This window comes from Solanum lycopersicum, chromosome 11 (assembly GCF_036512215.1).
Source record: "Solanum lycopersicum chromosome 11, SLM_r2.1".
In the NCBI taxonomy this organism is placed as follows: domain Eukaryota; kingdom Viridiplantae; phylum Streptophyta; class Magnoliopsida; order Solanales; family Solanaceae; genus Solanum; species Solanum lycopersicum.
Genome location: NC_090810.1, coordinates 2,482,087 through 2,498,245, shown reverse-complemented (window position 1 = coordinate 2,498,245; position 16,159 = coordinate 2,482,087). Strand labels below are relative to the sequence as shown.

Here is a 16,159-nt window from a genome sequence, read left to right as displayed (position 1 = left end):
CGTTTGTGATAAGGAAAAAATTCCCAGCTACAAGCTCAAACAAGCACGAGGTTCCTGCTCAAAGACAAAATTTCCAACATAGAGATGCCAAAATCCCACATCTCCTGAACCACAGAAGCAAGCTGTGAACTTCAACAGCTTGTGTAAATGAACGACAAAACGTTACAGTTCATTTGATGCTGCTACATGTACACTTGTGGTCCACCACACACTCACAAACAAAAGGAACATGAGTAGATAAAACCCAAGTTTTCAAGTATGATATGTGCAAAAAAGCTCTATAGCACAGAGCAGAAACAATCAGTTCATATATTCGACGGGTAGACAGCCCCCGATAAAATAGCGAACAATTGTTAAGCAGATATGAGCAGAAAACCCCACACACAATTAGAGGATGTCCACCAGAACCATTTTATTCAGAACTCATGATTATTTGTCATGTACAAGAATGCAGAAAGAAACATTTCGGAGGAGGAACGCCTATGTCAAAATGTACATATGAATTGTATCTAAATAATATCAGTTCAAATCTTCTCAATCCTCCGCGATGTCAAAACTTTCAGATGATCCGCATAGAAACTCAAATCAGTTCTCCATGTACAGTTCTTGAGCCATCTCAATCTAACAGAAACTATGTTTCAAAGCTGGTTGTACTCACTACTGCTACTTCTGTCTAATTGTTTGCTGTGATTTTTGCTAATAATAGAAACTGAACCTACTGCCGCCTCCATTTAATTCCCAACTGTACAAAGATATCTGATCACATAAACTGAGCTTGATGCTTAGCTGAAACCATCTTTCTTAACTTCCGAAATAACTATCATATATCGAAAGCCGATCAAATGCATCAAAGTTGGCTTTGAAATCAACCAATTGGCTCTGAAACTGAGCACAACCAGCATTTGGCAACTGACACTCTCCATCTCTAGTGTGCTTCGGGCATAGAGATCCACAAACTCGGATGAGAGGATTGTCGGAAACATTATCTTCTGCCACAGAAACAGGTTCAGAGAGGTCTGCTTTCTCACTGTGGGACACTGTGCCATTAATATCTTTTGTAAAAACTGAGCAGATAGATCGCTGAGGGATTTCGGTTGGGTTCCTTTCAATGCCTACATTACAGTCTCCATCTGCTGTAAAGTAGACATTGAACCCCAAAGATTGTACTGCACGCTTTATAGTAGCAGTTTCTTTGCTTGCTCTTTTTACCGCATCCCTGGCAGAGGTGCTTGCAAGTTTCTCATTTCTCAGTTCTGTAACTAAGGACTCCACGGAGACACTTGCTTCGTTAAGTCTTGTTTCTGCTAGTTCTTTGGCCTGTGTAAAAGTTGTTTTAGACGGTTAATGAAGGAGTTATGGATACACCCCAAGTTCTAGCATGCATTGACAAAATTAAGATGCAACAGTCGAGCGACAGCTACATGCTACACTACAAATAAGCTAGAAAGTTATGCTTGTCATAGTAGTTAATCTTCTCATGGAACTGATATAAGCCAAATTTGGTCTACCATTATAATTTCTGTCAACATTAAGATGCTATATTTAGGTTTTCATGCACTCGCAGTTTCAAGCTGGAAACTTTCTTTTTTTCCTTTTCGGAGAGGCCAGAGGAGAGAGGAGTCAGCAGAGGAAAAAAGAGGGTAACAATTTGTATTTCTATTTCTAAAATATCCAAACCTGCCACAACATGTTATAACTTCAAGTTCCTAATTACATATTAAAGAGAGTATACAGGAACATATTCAACCCTATGGAAAAATTACAGGGATACTAAGACAAAGGGGGAAAAAGGATAAAAGGAAAGAGGTTACCCTTTGCAGCTCAGAGAATTTTCTCGTCAGCTTCCTGCATTCAGCTTCAACTTCCCCACCTTGCGCCTCTGAGGGGCAAGCCCAACGAAGGTGAAACTGAGGCCACACAGTTGGAGCTAAAGCTGCTGCTGGTGGAAGTATAGGACCATTATGTTTCAGTGGGTCATAGAATAGGTTGTAATGCGCATGAGAGCTTCCTTCAGATGTCCTTAGTCCAGCTAAATACATCCACAGGCATCCACAAGCATCATATATACCAGCTTGCTCTCTTTCCTTCTCGCTGAAATTTATAAAAGTCAGAAGAAGTGAATTAAAACTAGGAAATGACATTTAGAGAATCCTAGCTTCCCGTGATGGAGTTCAAACAACGTAAAGCCAAAACCACTGAGGTGGCAAATTTTCCTACAGTGCTTAATAGCTGCAAATCCTGATCATAAAAGTATAAATAACCCACCCCCGACCCCACCCAAAAAAAATGAATGAAGAAAGAAAGAAAAGAACAGATACAAAAAATGATTTTTTTTTCATGTAGTCATTCTTGCATCATAATATGGGATAATTTCTTTTAAAATAAGTCACACACACATGACAATGACTATGCTCTTTTGTGTTGAACAAGAGACCTAGCTTTTAACATGATTCAAACGTGACCCGGGGGATATTATAGAAAGAGGACGCCTCAGAACTATAACACCTCTTCTTCAGGTTGTTAACTCTAATTCTATTCCCTTTTATCAGACCTGGATCTCGTTCATATCAATATATCAAACAAGCACCTTAACTTCTTAACAGAGTGTGTGTAATTCCCTTTTTTCAACAAAAAAGTGTACAGAAATGAAAGTGCAAAAGAAAATACTTCCAAGATAGATTACCTGTTGCACAAAAAGTTCCCAAAACGACAAGAAAGCATGCAATCCAGAAGATCTACCAGGAAAGCCTGCATTGTTGGAATTGAAAGATGGGAAGCTTTATTTTCTCCGGTGGGTGTAATTTGTTTGTTTACTTGAACATAATATTTTTACTCATATTTAATTTTTCATGTCCTTTAGGAACACATACCGAAGAGAACTCAAAGGCAAAGGGATACATCCTCAACAACTGCGAAACACAATCAACCCACTGCAAAGCACATCCAAGCATATCAAGTTAGAGTAAAAATTTAAGAAATCAGTTAAGGGTCAATAGAAGAAGAAGCACAGGGCTGGGGGGATATTTTGTCAAATGCAGGAAATTAACCCAAACAAGCGATAGAACTTCGCACCGTGCAGACTTATCTGCCCAAAAGACATACCTGCAAAAAAATGGGGGAACTATGGTTCGCATTTGCTGTATTTTGAGCTTGGGTTGAGGCTGACCCCGATCCTTGACGCATGGGGGATAAAGGTAAACTCCCAGTCGAAGCCTGACGAGACAATTCAAATGGCATGTTGCCATTTCCAGATACAGTGGGCATTCCCAGACGATCTGAAAATGGATGACCAAATGCAAGCCAATCTTTCTCTACAAGTGCCTGGACAATAATAGTTCATTCGGGCGACTTAGAAAAGCTGTCCATGCATAATCAAGGGTAGCAATGCCTCACTAAAAAATTAAATTCTTCTAACACCCAGGACAGAAGCGAGACTGAATACATTATTAGGAATAAAATGAAAAGCTGATGCATTAACACAGACCTTAGTGGTTTCATGTGGAAGGAACATTTCATGCTCCAAGAAGGAGAAAAAACAAGGCTACAAATGTAAATACCAGGTAGCATGTGCAAATTAGATCCAAACAAGTTGTCTCAGTACCTGAAACCCTCTAATTGTGCGATAATATGGGTCAAGTAGCAAGCTGGCAAGTGAGACCAATTGTGATGTTCTATCCCATCCATCACTGCAAAATAAAATTCCAGCATTTAAAAAATAAAAAAGCAAGCTACTCTCTTCAAATGCTTATAGATGAAGATTTAGATGCACAATCAATTAAAAATAAATAAAGGAAAGATCATATTGAGAATATAATTAAATAGTAAAGTGTGCTCTCTCTAACAACATGGTCACACACTTCAACAAATCAAAACACATGAGCTTCATACCATAAATGACTAGTTGGATAAACAAATATGAGGTAGCAAAGTTTCTCAGTTATTTGCAAATAAAAACCACAGATGAATGTGCACTTGCCCATTTAAGTAAAAAGGGAGCTACACAAATATTTTAAACAAAACATCATATTAAAAGCTACTGCCAAAACAATTGCATGCTGCAATTTATGTTGAACCACTTGTCAGATGGAGGAGTTGTGGAAAACCTTTGTTTGCAGGTTTAACCGAACACTAGTTTTGCTCGTCACCACTCCTTATGTTTTGACTAACTAGGTTTATTAGATTTGACCTGTTAAGATGCTATAGGTAACATCCAATACTTCGAGAGAAGCATTAAGAGAATTAGTACTGATAAAAAGGTTTAAAATACTACAGAACATTTTTCAGTATAGCATAAGGTATATCAGCCAGCCAAGTTAAGCAAACATGATTAACTAAACCAAGGAAAAGAAGTAACTCAGCACTTCTTGATTCAAGTTACAAAAACTATATGGATCAGAAAAATATTTTCTGAAGCATTAACCAAAAGAAATCCCTTTAGAAAAACCCTGAAGTACTAAAATATCTAGCAGAAAGGCTCAAGCCAACAATTCACAATTAACTGAACTTCAATATATTCTTATCGATTATAGTTTAACGGTAACTTCAATTTGTTGTGTTCATAATTAAGTTGATGATGATGTGTTGCCTCTGGACTGTCTATGAAAGGATGCTGTTAAAAGTAGGCAAACATGACATGGTTAAGGTATGAAGCATCATATTATACATGATAATCACATAAAAAGTTCTGCTATAAAACAACCAACTTAACCCTTGATTAACCTATGAACGAGTGATCAGCAGCTCCCTATTTCTATAGCTCTTATGAGATCATCAATGCCATTGCAAGAGAGCTAGTGTATTGCTTTTTATTTCACAGAAGTACATTTATAATATTAATTAAGCAAAACAGCATATATTACAAATGGCAAGTTAGTCATATCACAATTTTTATAAATTAATAATATATAAGTTAAAAGAAATGTTATAGAGAAATTAAAACAAATAAGTGTAGTATTGTATATCACAAGGGACGTCAGTGTGATGGAGCAAAAACCTGGGGGAGGTCTCTGCTAAATAGGACTAAGAGGCTCTTAGAAAACATAAAACCTAAAGTTAACGTAGTACCATGACTAAAACGTAGTCCCAACTAATAAGAATATTACTGATAAAATATCCAAAGAGGAATCAACAGAAACATGAATAGAAGGGACTAATGTTCTCCATTTAGACATTTATTGCCTTGTTTATAAGCATAATAATGGGTCCAGAAGAGAAGAAACCTGCAATGAACAAGCACTGAAGCTGATTCTAGTGCAACACGTGCAGCAATCCAAGCAGAACCAGCCAGGACAGTCTGCACATGTATTAACCACCCAGTGTCCCCCAGAGTAGAAACTGAAGCTGACATACTGCTGAGATTGCCTCCGCCCCAACTCCATCCACCATGCCTCTGTAAAAGCAGATAATCAATTGACAGCATTAACTTATCATCACAGCCCAACCACACCCCACCTCCAAAAAGAAGAGAGAAATTTAATGTGGCAGAAGGATAGAACTCCCCGTTAATTTTCTTATTTCCTTACCAATGACGAAGCTTCTGGCTGGGCCACTAAATACTGATGGCACAGACCATAATGAGAGAAGAAAAACGGGAATACCAGATAAATTGGCGGCATACCAGATAAGATGACATTCCGTCTGATGAAGTAGTTCCATAAGTATCTACATAGTCTCTAAGCCGACCAAGACTCTCCCTCATTGCATGTATATTATCAATGCCAAAGAAAACAATCTGTAAGGGCATGTAAATCAAGCAACATAAGTCCCAAGAGAAAAAAGGGAAAAATATACTCCACCGTCACATTATATATTTAGGTTTCTAAATGGTTATGGAGTTGAAGAAACAAAGAAAGATTTTTGGCACGCAGCTGAAGTACCCTAAGATCATGTGGTCTTAACCATGCCATGCCATGACATTTCTATGGCTATAAGAGCATGTCATTAAGGGTACGGGAAGCTAAGGTTAAGAAATTACCAAATAAGTCATTCTTTCTGGGGAAAACTAAAAAAGAAAGTGTGTCCATGTATAATGAAACACATGGAGTATTATGACGGAAACAGCAGCATAACCAGACAGCTCAAATATTAAACAGACCTCCGACTGGAAATAGTTTGCAGATGACTCCGATCCACCTCCCATTGCCCCATTTGCTAAAGCATTTTTCCTCGGCCTTGCATCAGCAATATATAGCTTCCTACGTCGACAAATAAAGAACATACACAATTAATAAGAGATAGCCAGCTATGCTGTAGAACTCCACATGCAGCTATCTGAAAGGAGTGATTCATCAAAAGGGAACTATCTAAAAAGAATCAGTAACAAGAAGAGAAACAAGATTATAAGTACTTTAAGGACCTGACCGAGCGAAGAATTGAAAGAAATTCTATTAACTAGCCACATACCAAGAAATTTACTTGTAAGGCTTATGAACAAAAATTTAATCAAGAAGACATCTAGAAATTGCTGATATAAAAAGTGGAGAAGTAAAAGGAAAACCTTCGTTTCTGTCCAGCAATTTGAGTACAGAGTGCAGCAACTAGATTTTCATCAGCATTGCTGCAGAAAAGAACAAATAAATTTCTTTTTGAAATTAGCTCGAGGAAACAGAGACCACTGTAAATCTTTAACAGCCCACTTAATTTTTCAGGAGAACAAACGTAATACAAATTCATAAAAGAAAAAGAATCATATAATTTTGAATAACCTTCTCATATTCATCATGATTCCAACTAGAGGTTGAGAAGATCGTGCAAGAACAGCCCCAGTTCCTAAGAACAGCAAAACATAAGCAATGGTCGAACAAGATCAAGGCAAATGAGTGCAAGGAACTAAATTTAGGCATACCTCTATCACACCATGTTATGGATGGAAGCCTACTCCGTGCACGGAATGCACTAGCCTGCACCACTTTGTCATCACTAAAGTAAGCAGAACGAAAAGTCATTAGGTAAATACCAAAATAATAATCACTTAAACCCAAGAAATATGGAAGAACGAAACACAAAACCTCACCTTATGGACTTCGGTAAGAGTAAAGCAAATGGATAAGTACTGGACATTGTGTAATTACAGTTGACACTGCTAATACGCCACCACTCATTTGAAAGTGTAAATGCCCCATCTTCAATAGCACGGATAGAAGCTTGATAAAACCCCATTCCAAGAAGTCGGCAATACTCATTCAACAGCCTTACTTTGGGATTTGTGTTGCTAAACCTGGATGGACCACCAGCAAATGCATAGAGATCCCATAAAGTTGCAGGCCTTGTACACCGTAATAATGCATCATAGACAGCACGCCTCTGGGAAACCATAAGAAAAGCTTGTAAGCAAAATGTGTGCAGTTGTTTCGCCAGAAGTTAGGACAAGCTTGTGAAGTAAAAAGTCTGCATAACTTTGTTAATGAATGCAGGATATTACAGATCTATGCTAAACATATACGTATTCAGATTACTGTCCAGTTTCAACTACCATAATTGTCTTACAATGCATCAGGGCATTGAAATAGCATATATGGAGGTATTAACAACTACTAAAGCCATCACAAATGAGATGTGGCTCCCCACAAATACACCTTCATCCTGCATAAATTTCATCATTTTGAAGCAAATCTATATGCAGCTATCACTGAAGAAGTTAAAATAGTATCTCAATATTGCTGTAGAACAAGAGAAAAAGAGAAAACTCGTAATGAATGTACACTTTTTTGGTAAAAGTAATTCATTTATATACAGCAACAAGTAAATGCTGTAAAATATTACTCTGAAATGAATGCTGGTTATGACCCTACAATAGGATTTTATAGATAGAAGTTTCTAAAACAAGGAAATTACTAGGGAAGTTCCCTATATAAAACAGTTCGATGATTATCACAATTATAATACAACTATTAGAAACATGCTATACAATTAACCTAGAGCATCTCGGCATCCTATACAACTCTGTTAAACACCCTCGAGCTAGAAGTATATATATCAACGCTCCAAGCTAACCAAAAATGTACTTGATTCTTGGACTTCAGAAAGAATTTGACAACTAGACTTCAAATATAGGAACAGAATGCATCAAAATGGAAAATATAGGAACAGAATGCATCGAAATGGAAAAATTAACTTCCGACTCCTGGAAAGCACATTCATTCTAGTTTGTTTGACGTCATTTTTAGGACCACAAAATGCCCGAAGAATGAAGGTGGAGTACAATTTGGGAGAGAGTAGTAGAGATGAGGGTGAGGAGATGCGTCCATTTCCGAGAACCAGTTTGGAATCATGTTGATGCGATCGACTACAGAAGCCATCCATCTTTAGAGGAGACTAATGGAGAAATATCGTAAAAGGAAGAGGGACTTACATGTGGTGTTCATGACCTTGAAAAATCCTACGACAAAGTTCCAAGGGGAGTCCTCCGGAGATGCCTGGAGGTGTACAAGTGAACTATATAAGGGAAATAAAGGACATGTATGATGGAGCCAAAACTCGAGTTAGAACGGTAGAAGGAGACTTGTAACACTTCCCATTAGAGATGGGGTTGCACCAAGGATCAGTTCTTAGTCCATTCCTGTTTGCCTGGGTGATGGATGAATTGACGTGGTATATTCAAAACGAGGTGCTTTAGTGTATGTTATTTGCGATTGATATAGTCTTGATTGAAAGACACGTAGTAGAGTTAATGCTAGGCTAGAAGTGTGGAGACAAACTCAGGAGTCTAAAGGGTTTAGGTTGAGCAGGACCAAAATGGAGTGAAAATTCAATGATACAATGAATGAGGCAGGCGTGGAAGTGAAGCTTGGCACACAGGCTATTCCCAAGAAAGATGACTTCAACGATTATGATATCATACATCATATTGATACGATGTGGAGGGTTGCCTCTAGAGTCTTGTGTAATAAAAATGCACCACCAAAACTTAACTTATAAAATGGTGGTTAGACTGACGATGTAGTACGGGGCAAAGTTTAGGCCAAAAACTCCCACGTTCAAAAAAATGCATGTTGCGGAGGTTGCTGAGATGAATGTCTGGAGATACTAAGAGCGATAAAATTAGGAATAAGGTAATCCGGGGTAAGGTAGGAGTGGCGTTCGTGGTGGATAAGATAAGGGGAGCGAGATAGAATGATTTGAACCTATGAAAAGGAGATGCGCAGACGCCCCGAAGTGTAAAAGGTTGAATATAGTAGGCACAGTAAAAGGTAAAGGTAAGTTGAAAAGGCATTGGGGAAATTTCATTAGACAGGACTTGACGCAACTACATATTAACAAGGATATGATCTTAGATAAGGGGGGTGGAGGAGGTCGAGTATTAGGGTAGAACATTAGTAGGTAGTAGAGAGTGTTATCTAGATCTTGTAGGGTTTAGGCTTGTTGGGTCTATCGTTGTACTAGTCGTACTCTTGTAGTTCTTGCTTTTGATATCTACTATCATTTGTTTCCATTACTACACTATTTTTTTCTTGTTCTTATGATTTTCTTGTAGCACAACTTCTCTTACTAGTTGTTATGTTTTCTTCACTATTTTCTTTTTTATTAGCTGAATTTGTTGTACTTGAATTGAGGATCTTTGGAAAACAACCTCACTATCTTTATGAGGTACTGGTAAAGCTTGCGTACGCATACCCTCCCTAGACCCCAAGAACAACAACATACCCCGCGAAATCCCACTAAGTGGAGTTTGGAGAGGTGGAGTATAAGCAAACCTTACCACAACCTCGCGGAAATAAAGAGGCTATTTCCAAAAGATCCTCGGCTCAAGTGGATCAAACCCAAGTAAAGGAAGGAAAAAACAATGAAGAAAGCATAGTCTTTAATAAGAAAAGCAATCTAAAGACTACAAGAAAGAAACGTAAAAACAAAATAGTGCAATAATTGAAACACAATAAACAACATATGACAAGAACTTCAAGGGTAAGACTAATACTACAATAGGCATTAACAAGCCTAAACCTATATTGCAAGACAACACGTCTCCCTAACATTCTACCCTAATATGCGAACTCACTCCTTCTTATCTAGAGTCGTGTCCTCCGTAATAAGTTGCACCATGTACTATCTACTCACCTCTTCCCCACTACTTTCTCGTGTACCTCTATCCCTCCGCGTATCCCCTACAACTAACCTCTTGCACCTCCTCACTAGGCCATCAACGCACATCCTCTAGACATACTCAAACCATTCAATCTCGTTTCCCTCATCTTGTCCACTACAGAGGCCACTGTCATCTTCTCCGAATAACCTTATTCCTAATCTTGCCACTCCTAGTATGCTGACACATCCATCTCACCATCCTCATCTCCGCAACATGCATCTTATGAATATGTGAGCTTGTGACTGGCCAATACTCCACCCCAAACCTCTGATTTCACCGGGTATGTTGTTATTATTGATTGACTAGATTCTGTATGCCAGTGTGATTTAATGACAAGTGGTAATGTGTAGTAGTAACCAGATAAATTGACTAACTTGACATATTGGTTGGCATGGAATATTAGCTACATTTATGTGAACTATAGACTTGACATGTCAGCTGATGTGGATGCTGACTTGACCAGTCACCTGACATAGACCAACAGCGTGGCACAATGATGTCATGGCAATGATTACTGGCTGTTACTAGATTGGTTGGTTCAGATTACAAGGACTACTCACAGGACAAGTTAGTTATAATGAATTATAACTTGACATGTCAGATGATGTGGATGTAATGGTTAAAATAATGAAGTGAACTGTATTGTTTAAGTAACAGAGAGGGAATGACATGGGACAGGGATGACGTGTTAACATGGCTGATAGAATCTTGACACGGGAGGCACGTCCACGTACCTGCGACTGGAACTAAAACCTTAAGCCGCATAAGCATAGGATCTCAGAGAAGATCTCACCATTGCGTGTATTGCAACAAAATTCTTGTATGTCAAAATCAGGTGGAATGGAGAAAAACAGCAAAGACATAAGACCTGAGTTTTTTATTTTTCTGGAATGGAGATCACTGAGGAAAGAATCAAGGTAAAGAGAATGAATGCTACTTCAATGTGACAGTATAAAACATCATTGTGAGAGGATAAAGCATAAACAAGGAACAACAAAACATGGTGAGAATTTACTTATTTTCACGATTAAGTAATTGACTGGACACTTAAATAAGTACCTCTAAATTTTATAAATCCCAGGTACTGTAGAAAGGACAATAAAGTAGAGGAAAGAACTCCTAAGAATTGGTTAGAAATAACATAAAAGACGATTCATTGTATTAGGAGACCCTCATGGAATACTTCTTCCTAAATGAGGAAAGTGAAGTTTCTATTTATTGTCTTTCTACTTAAGTACAAGTTTTATAAGCACACTACCAAATAAACTAGAGATGTACAATGAATCTAGATATTTCTGACCGTTGTAATCTCTAACTCATTATATTTTCAAAATCTCTAAATTCACTTTGTCTAACCTGAGTTTCTCAGGGCATTAAACTTGGTGAAATGCACATCTCCTATCAGTAATAGTCCACAAAATTTATTCAAAGGACAAAAACTCAAACCACCCAGTCAAGAAGAGAAACTGGAAACTCTCATGCTACTATAGAGAACTCGGTCTGCAAGTTCGAGACACATAAAGCAGTGGGAATATCATGGACCCCCTCCTCCCCCACAACCACAAAGAGAAGATAACAAAGCCATTATATTAATGAATGACCAAATCATCTTAATGAAGCCCAAAGCATATACATAAGAAAAAAGTGATAAAATCAGCACATGGGTTTTCATGAGTTAACCTGCTTGGTTCGAGCACGAAAACCAAACACGATGATTCTCATATCTTTGCCTGAAAAAACACAAATTTAATTTACCATTATCAGAATATCTAATAATAACATATTCTCCGAGGATGGACAGTGCCTTCATGTAATAACATACCGATGATCTGAAGCAATCGCTGTGATCTAGTCTTTTCAGGTTGACGTGGACCTGATGGAAGCTTCACAGCCTGGTTAGCAGGAAAAGAAAGAATTATAGCCAGACTTGACCAACACAGGAAAGGGTTACATAGTACTGATTCTAGAATGGACCGTGAAAGACCAAGGTTCAAATTTATATAGAGGGAAAAAAGCTAGGTGGTTTCTTCCCATATAGCTAACTTTAGTGAACACAACTATGTTGTCGATTAATTGAAGTGCGCAAAAGTTGACCGGACACCACCTTTATCTCAAATGAAAAGAGAGATACAATTTAACTGTTGAATATCTGGATTATAAGAAGAAACAACAGCAAACCTACAATTTTCTGGAACTTTTCAATGGTTGCCAACGGTATTGTGCCAATTGTGATGATATCTCTAGACCCTTCACTCTAGATAATACAAAGAGAAACATCATTAAATTCAGTACAAAATAGCAGAAAGCAGAAGAAGATGAGAAGAAAATTGTGGAACTGCAAAATTATTTCATGTAATTCATGTATGTAACCAAGCATGCGTGCCTAGAGCACTCAAGGCAGTTTAGAAAGCAATTTTAAGCGTGAGACCAAGATCTTTCAATAATCCCAGCAGGAAATCTGAAACTACCACCAAAACCACAGAATGTTGAAATACTATCTGAGCATTCAAGAAATCACAATCTTATTGGACAGTCAGCTCTCTTCCTAGCTTAGCACTTTTTGTACCAAGCTGTCTTTTACCCTTCTTTTGTACTTGCTGCATATTCTTGATGCCTACTATATAAAATATTTTACTTCATCCAAAGAAAAAGAATAAACTACACCGCATAAGCTGTTCAACTGTAGAGAAAAAGAAGTAAAATACGTTTTTTTCAAAGTCAATGCACATGCATCCAAAAAAAAGATAAGGCGTAAGCATTCACAAATTTTAACAATCTAAATACCTCATCAGTATGGCTCTTAAGATTGACACTAGACCTTCAGAAATCAAGTGCTTTATAAATCATTACAATATTATACAACAATAACATATCTAGTGTAATCCCACAAGCGAGGTCGAGAGAAGGTGGTGCATACGCAACCTTACCCCTACCTTGTGAAGGTAGAGAGGATGTTTCCGATAATATTATTTAAAAAATGAATTTGCAGTATTAGAGGGCAATTTCACTGGCATAGATTTACAAAAGGGAACTTCCATAACCAGGCCATATACACCATCAGATATAAAATATGAGAACTGCGTGTATTACTTACCAAGAATAGGAGGCGAAAATTAGTCACGTATAAGGTTCCAGCATCATCAGTGTTGACAAGAACTACCCCATAACCCTGGAAATAATCAGTTAACCTTCAGGCTTGTGCCAACTGAAGAGAAAAGAAACTGATGAAAGCCTCTACTAGATCAATTTGAGGCTTTAGTACAGAGGCTTTTTATCAATAACTTATTAATAAGTTGTTCCAATATGATAAGTCTTCATGATCTAAATAAAACTCTATACGAACACATGAGTAGATAAATAACCAAATGATCATAAGAAAGAAACAATCAAGATATTCAGTAACTATCGAAGAAATCAACATATAAACTAATGAAAAAAAAAAGAAATTAAGACCCTCACGAACCAGCGTCATGTCTTCCCAATAAATCAGGAAAAATATTAAAAATAGCACTGTATGTGAGGTAAATCATATTTTGTATCTTATGCATTAGTTAATAAATGCTTCTAAACAAAGAAAATTCAGAAATAAACTGTCACCATCTTGTTTGAAACACAACCTGAGGATTTATAATAATTTACTAAAGGTAGACCTTTTTTTTTAGATAATTGACTAAATGTACTTTCAAGAAACATCAATAAAAGATAATAATTTATTTTCTTGATAATGATTAGAAAATAATAATTTCTTAAGCTGAAGAATCTGAAAGGCTTCAAATAGTCAAAGATTTCAGCAAAAATAAAAAGGAAGAAAGATTAGTTCGATCACATTCTTGTGCAAAAGCTTAAGAGACAACTGAATAACTAAGTTGCAAAAAAAAAAGGATAATTGTTAGTCTCTTACAGAGTTAAAAGGAAGCTTATCTAGTTAAAGTTCGGAGATCAGGTCCTATGTCGGATGGGAATAAAAGCTTCTAAGACCATAATCCCTGAACTAAGTACTAAGTTCCCTAAGAAAGAGATGCCCATCTTCTACAGAAACGTTAAAGCTAAGATACTACTCCCAACGCTACTTTATCCTATCAAAAAATCGCAGGGACACATTCACAATTCATAAGGTGGTTGGTTAACCATAGTAAACCCTTTTTAAGTACCTCTAAACTTAAGTGAACTGGCAAATTTTAACCAAAATCATACACCTAGCCAACCATAAAAACATCTTGTTGATCTCCAAATTGCTCCACTTTGGTTGTATAACATATTCTCACTGTGTACAGGCCGACCAACTTTTCTGTAATGGATGAAATCCTTATATTCGCAACTAAGGGCCAGATTTAATTTTTCAATAATAAGTGACATCGAGCGATATGGAACCCCCGCCCCTAAAGAAAACAACATATCATCTACATATGATACTTCATTTTCTGTAAGCAATTAAGAAATGAGAATAACTTTCCCCAAAAGCATTCTTTATGTTACCTCGCATCAATGCATTCTTTTCTTGCATCTCGGAATTATTTACATCATGATCAGAAAATGCTCACAGTATATGTACAAAGTGTGAAAAAGCATACCCGAATTCAGTACCTACTAATCAAATTACAATTGAAATAAATAATTTCAGCATCCATAACATAATGTTGTGAAAATTAATCCAATTCCTCAAAGTGGAGATTCAAATAACCACTACTTTAAGTATCATTCTTTCAATACATTGCGCACACACCGTAAATAACAATACAAATTATCCTCTAATTATTTCCTTGCAGATTTCTTTCCAAAAAGCATCTATATTCCGTACTATAACTACACATCAATTAATCACTAGAGGCATGATTTCATTGTCTGGAAACACAATTATTGAAAATGCACTACACATACATAGATACACCAAATAAAAAGCACAGATATAGTTACCTCTACTATAACTTGCTCGGCTTCCAACAAAAACTGTTTAACTCCAATAGGAATCGACCTCGCAACAGGCTGCACGTATTAATCACCCAAAAAAAAAAAAGGAAAAAAAAATTAAATTCCGCATTCAATTAAATTGTTTTTAGAAGAATTCAACACACATTAAACGGAATCTATAAATTGAATTGAATTTATAGAACCCTAAGAGAAGTGAAATATATTTACATCGATTTTGGTCCATTCAAGGGCATCCCAGCTACCGGCACCTTCAATTTTGTCGGACTCAGAGAGTCGACTCTCCGGCTCCCTGAGTGATGAGGATCGCGCCGACCGACTCCGATACATGGCGGTGGCGGCGACTCGAGAACGGTGGTGGTGGTTGTGAATTTTTTTTTTTTATTTTTTTTATTTTTGTTTTTTTTAGAGCATTCGAACAACAAAATGGAAGAAAAAAAAACAGAGTGCTATCTCTCGTGAATGAACCAAAAGAAATTAGAGAATTTTTGCTTTTTTATATTTTTTTATTATTATTTTTATTTTTATTTTGGTTAGTATTTGTAGAAAAGACACCTGTCGAATAAGTGGGCTCCATCTGACGTGGAATTTAAGTTTCTCTATTGTATTTTTTTTTTGTTTTTATATTGAAAAAGGATTAGAAAAATTTTAAATCTTTTTACATTTTTTTTGGTAGGATTTTTACATATTTTTAATAATGTATTGTATCATAGGGATTCTTTATATTATGATGAATGTAAGTTTTGACTAAATTGTATATTTTTTAATCGATATTTTATGTTATATATGACTTGTGAGTAATTTGAAAGAATAAATATATAAGAAAATAGTTTACGGGGTGAGAAGTAAATCTTAAATAGAGAGGATACAATAATAATATATACAATGTAATCACGTAAATGAAATTTGAAGAGGGTAAAATATACGTAGATGTTATTCTACATTATAGAGATAGAGAAGTTGTTTTTAATAAACTCTCAATTCAAAATAGGTAGGATCATAAATAAAATAAAATTATTAAATAATAAATAAAGATGAAAAAAAAGGTAAAGGTCATGATGATATTATACATAATAATTTTTTTGTCATTACGTAATAATAAATTGAACGCACAATATAATCAAATGGAAATAAGCAGTATATTTAAACTAA

At 36.5% G+C, this 16,159-nt stretch overlaps 1 protein-coding gene across 2 annotated transcripts; it reads right to left on the bottom strand.

Annotated features, from left to right (window-relative positions):
* Window positions 1-387: 387 nt before the first annotated feature.
* Window positions 388-15,486, bottom strand: LOC101255550 (phosphatidylinositol-3-phosphatase myotubularin-1). Of its 2 annotated transcripts, XM_004249959.5 has the most exons (19): window positions 15,218-15,486; window positions 14,996-15,064; window positions 13,176-13,250; window positions 12,264-12,335; window positions 11,904-11,973; window positions 11,762-11,811; window positions 7,013-7,302; window positions 6,845-6,918; window positions 6,705-6,768; window positions 6,497-6,556; window positions 6,095-6,194; window positions 5,618-5,731; window positions 5,220-5,389; window positions 3,602-3,686; window positions 3,103-3,321; window positions 2,871-2,930; window positions 2,684-2,748; window positions 1,812-2,091; window positions 388-1,317 (listed from the first exon to the last, which is right to left on the bottom strand). In XM_004249959.5, the coding sequence occupies exons 1-19, from the start codon at window positions 15,335-15,337 to the stop codon at window positions 802-804; spliced, it is 2,553 nt and encodes an 850-aa protein (XP_004250007.1). In that variant the 5' UTR covers window positions 15,338-15,486; the 3' UTR covers window positions 388-801. The 2 variants fall into 2 exon arrangements, with proteins under 2 accessions (XP_004250007.1, XP_069147870.1); XM_069291769.1 differs by lacking the exon at window positions 12,264-12,335 and having other exon boundaries at window positions 15,218-15,476.
* Between the last annotated feature and the right edge of the window lie 673 nt (window positions 15,487-16,159).

Excerpts from the sequence above, each read along its gene's own strand:
- LOC101255550 (XM_004249959.5), bottom strand. The coding sequence starts at position 15,337 with ATGTATCGGAGTCGGTCGGCGCGATCCTCATCACTCAGGGAGCCGGAG. Across the intron at positions 2,749-2,870 it reads TTGCCTTTGAGTTCTCTTCG|GCTTTCCTGGTAGATCTTCT; the intron begins GTATGTGTTCCT and ends CCAACAATGCAG. Across the intron at positions 2,092-2,683 it reads GGGAACTTTTTGTGCAACAG|CGAGAAGGAAAGAGAGCAAG; the intron begins GTAATCTATCTT and ends TATAAATTTCAG.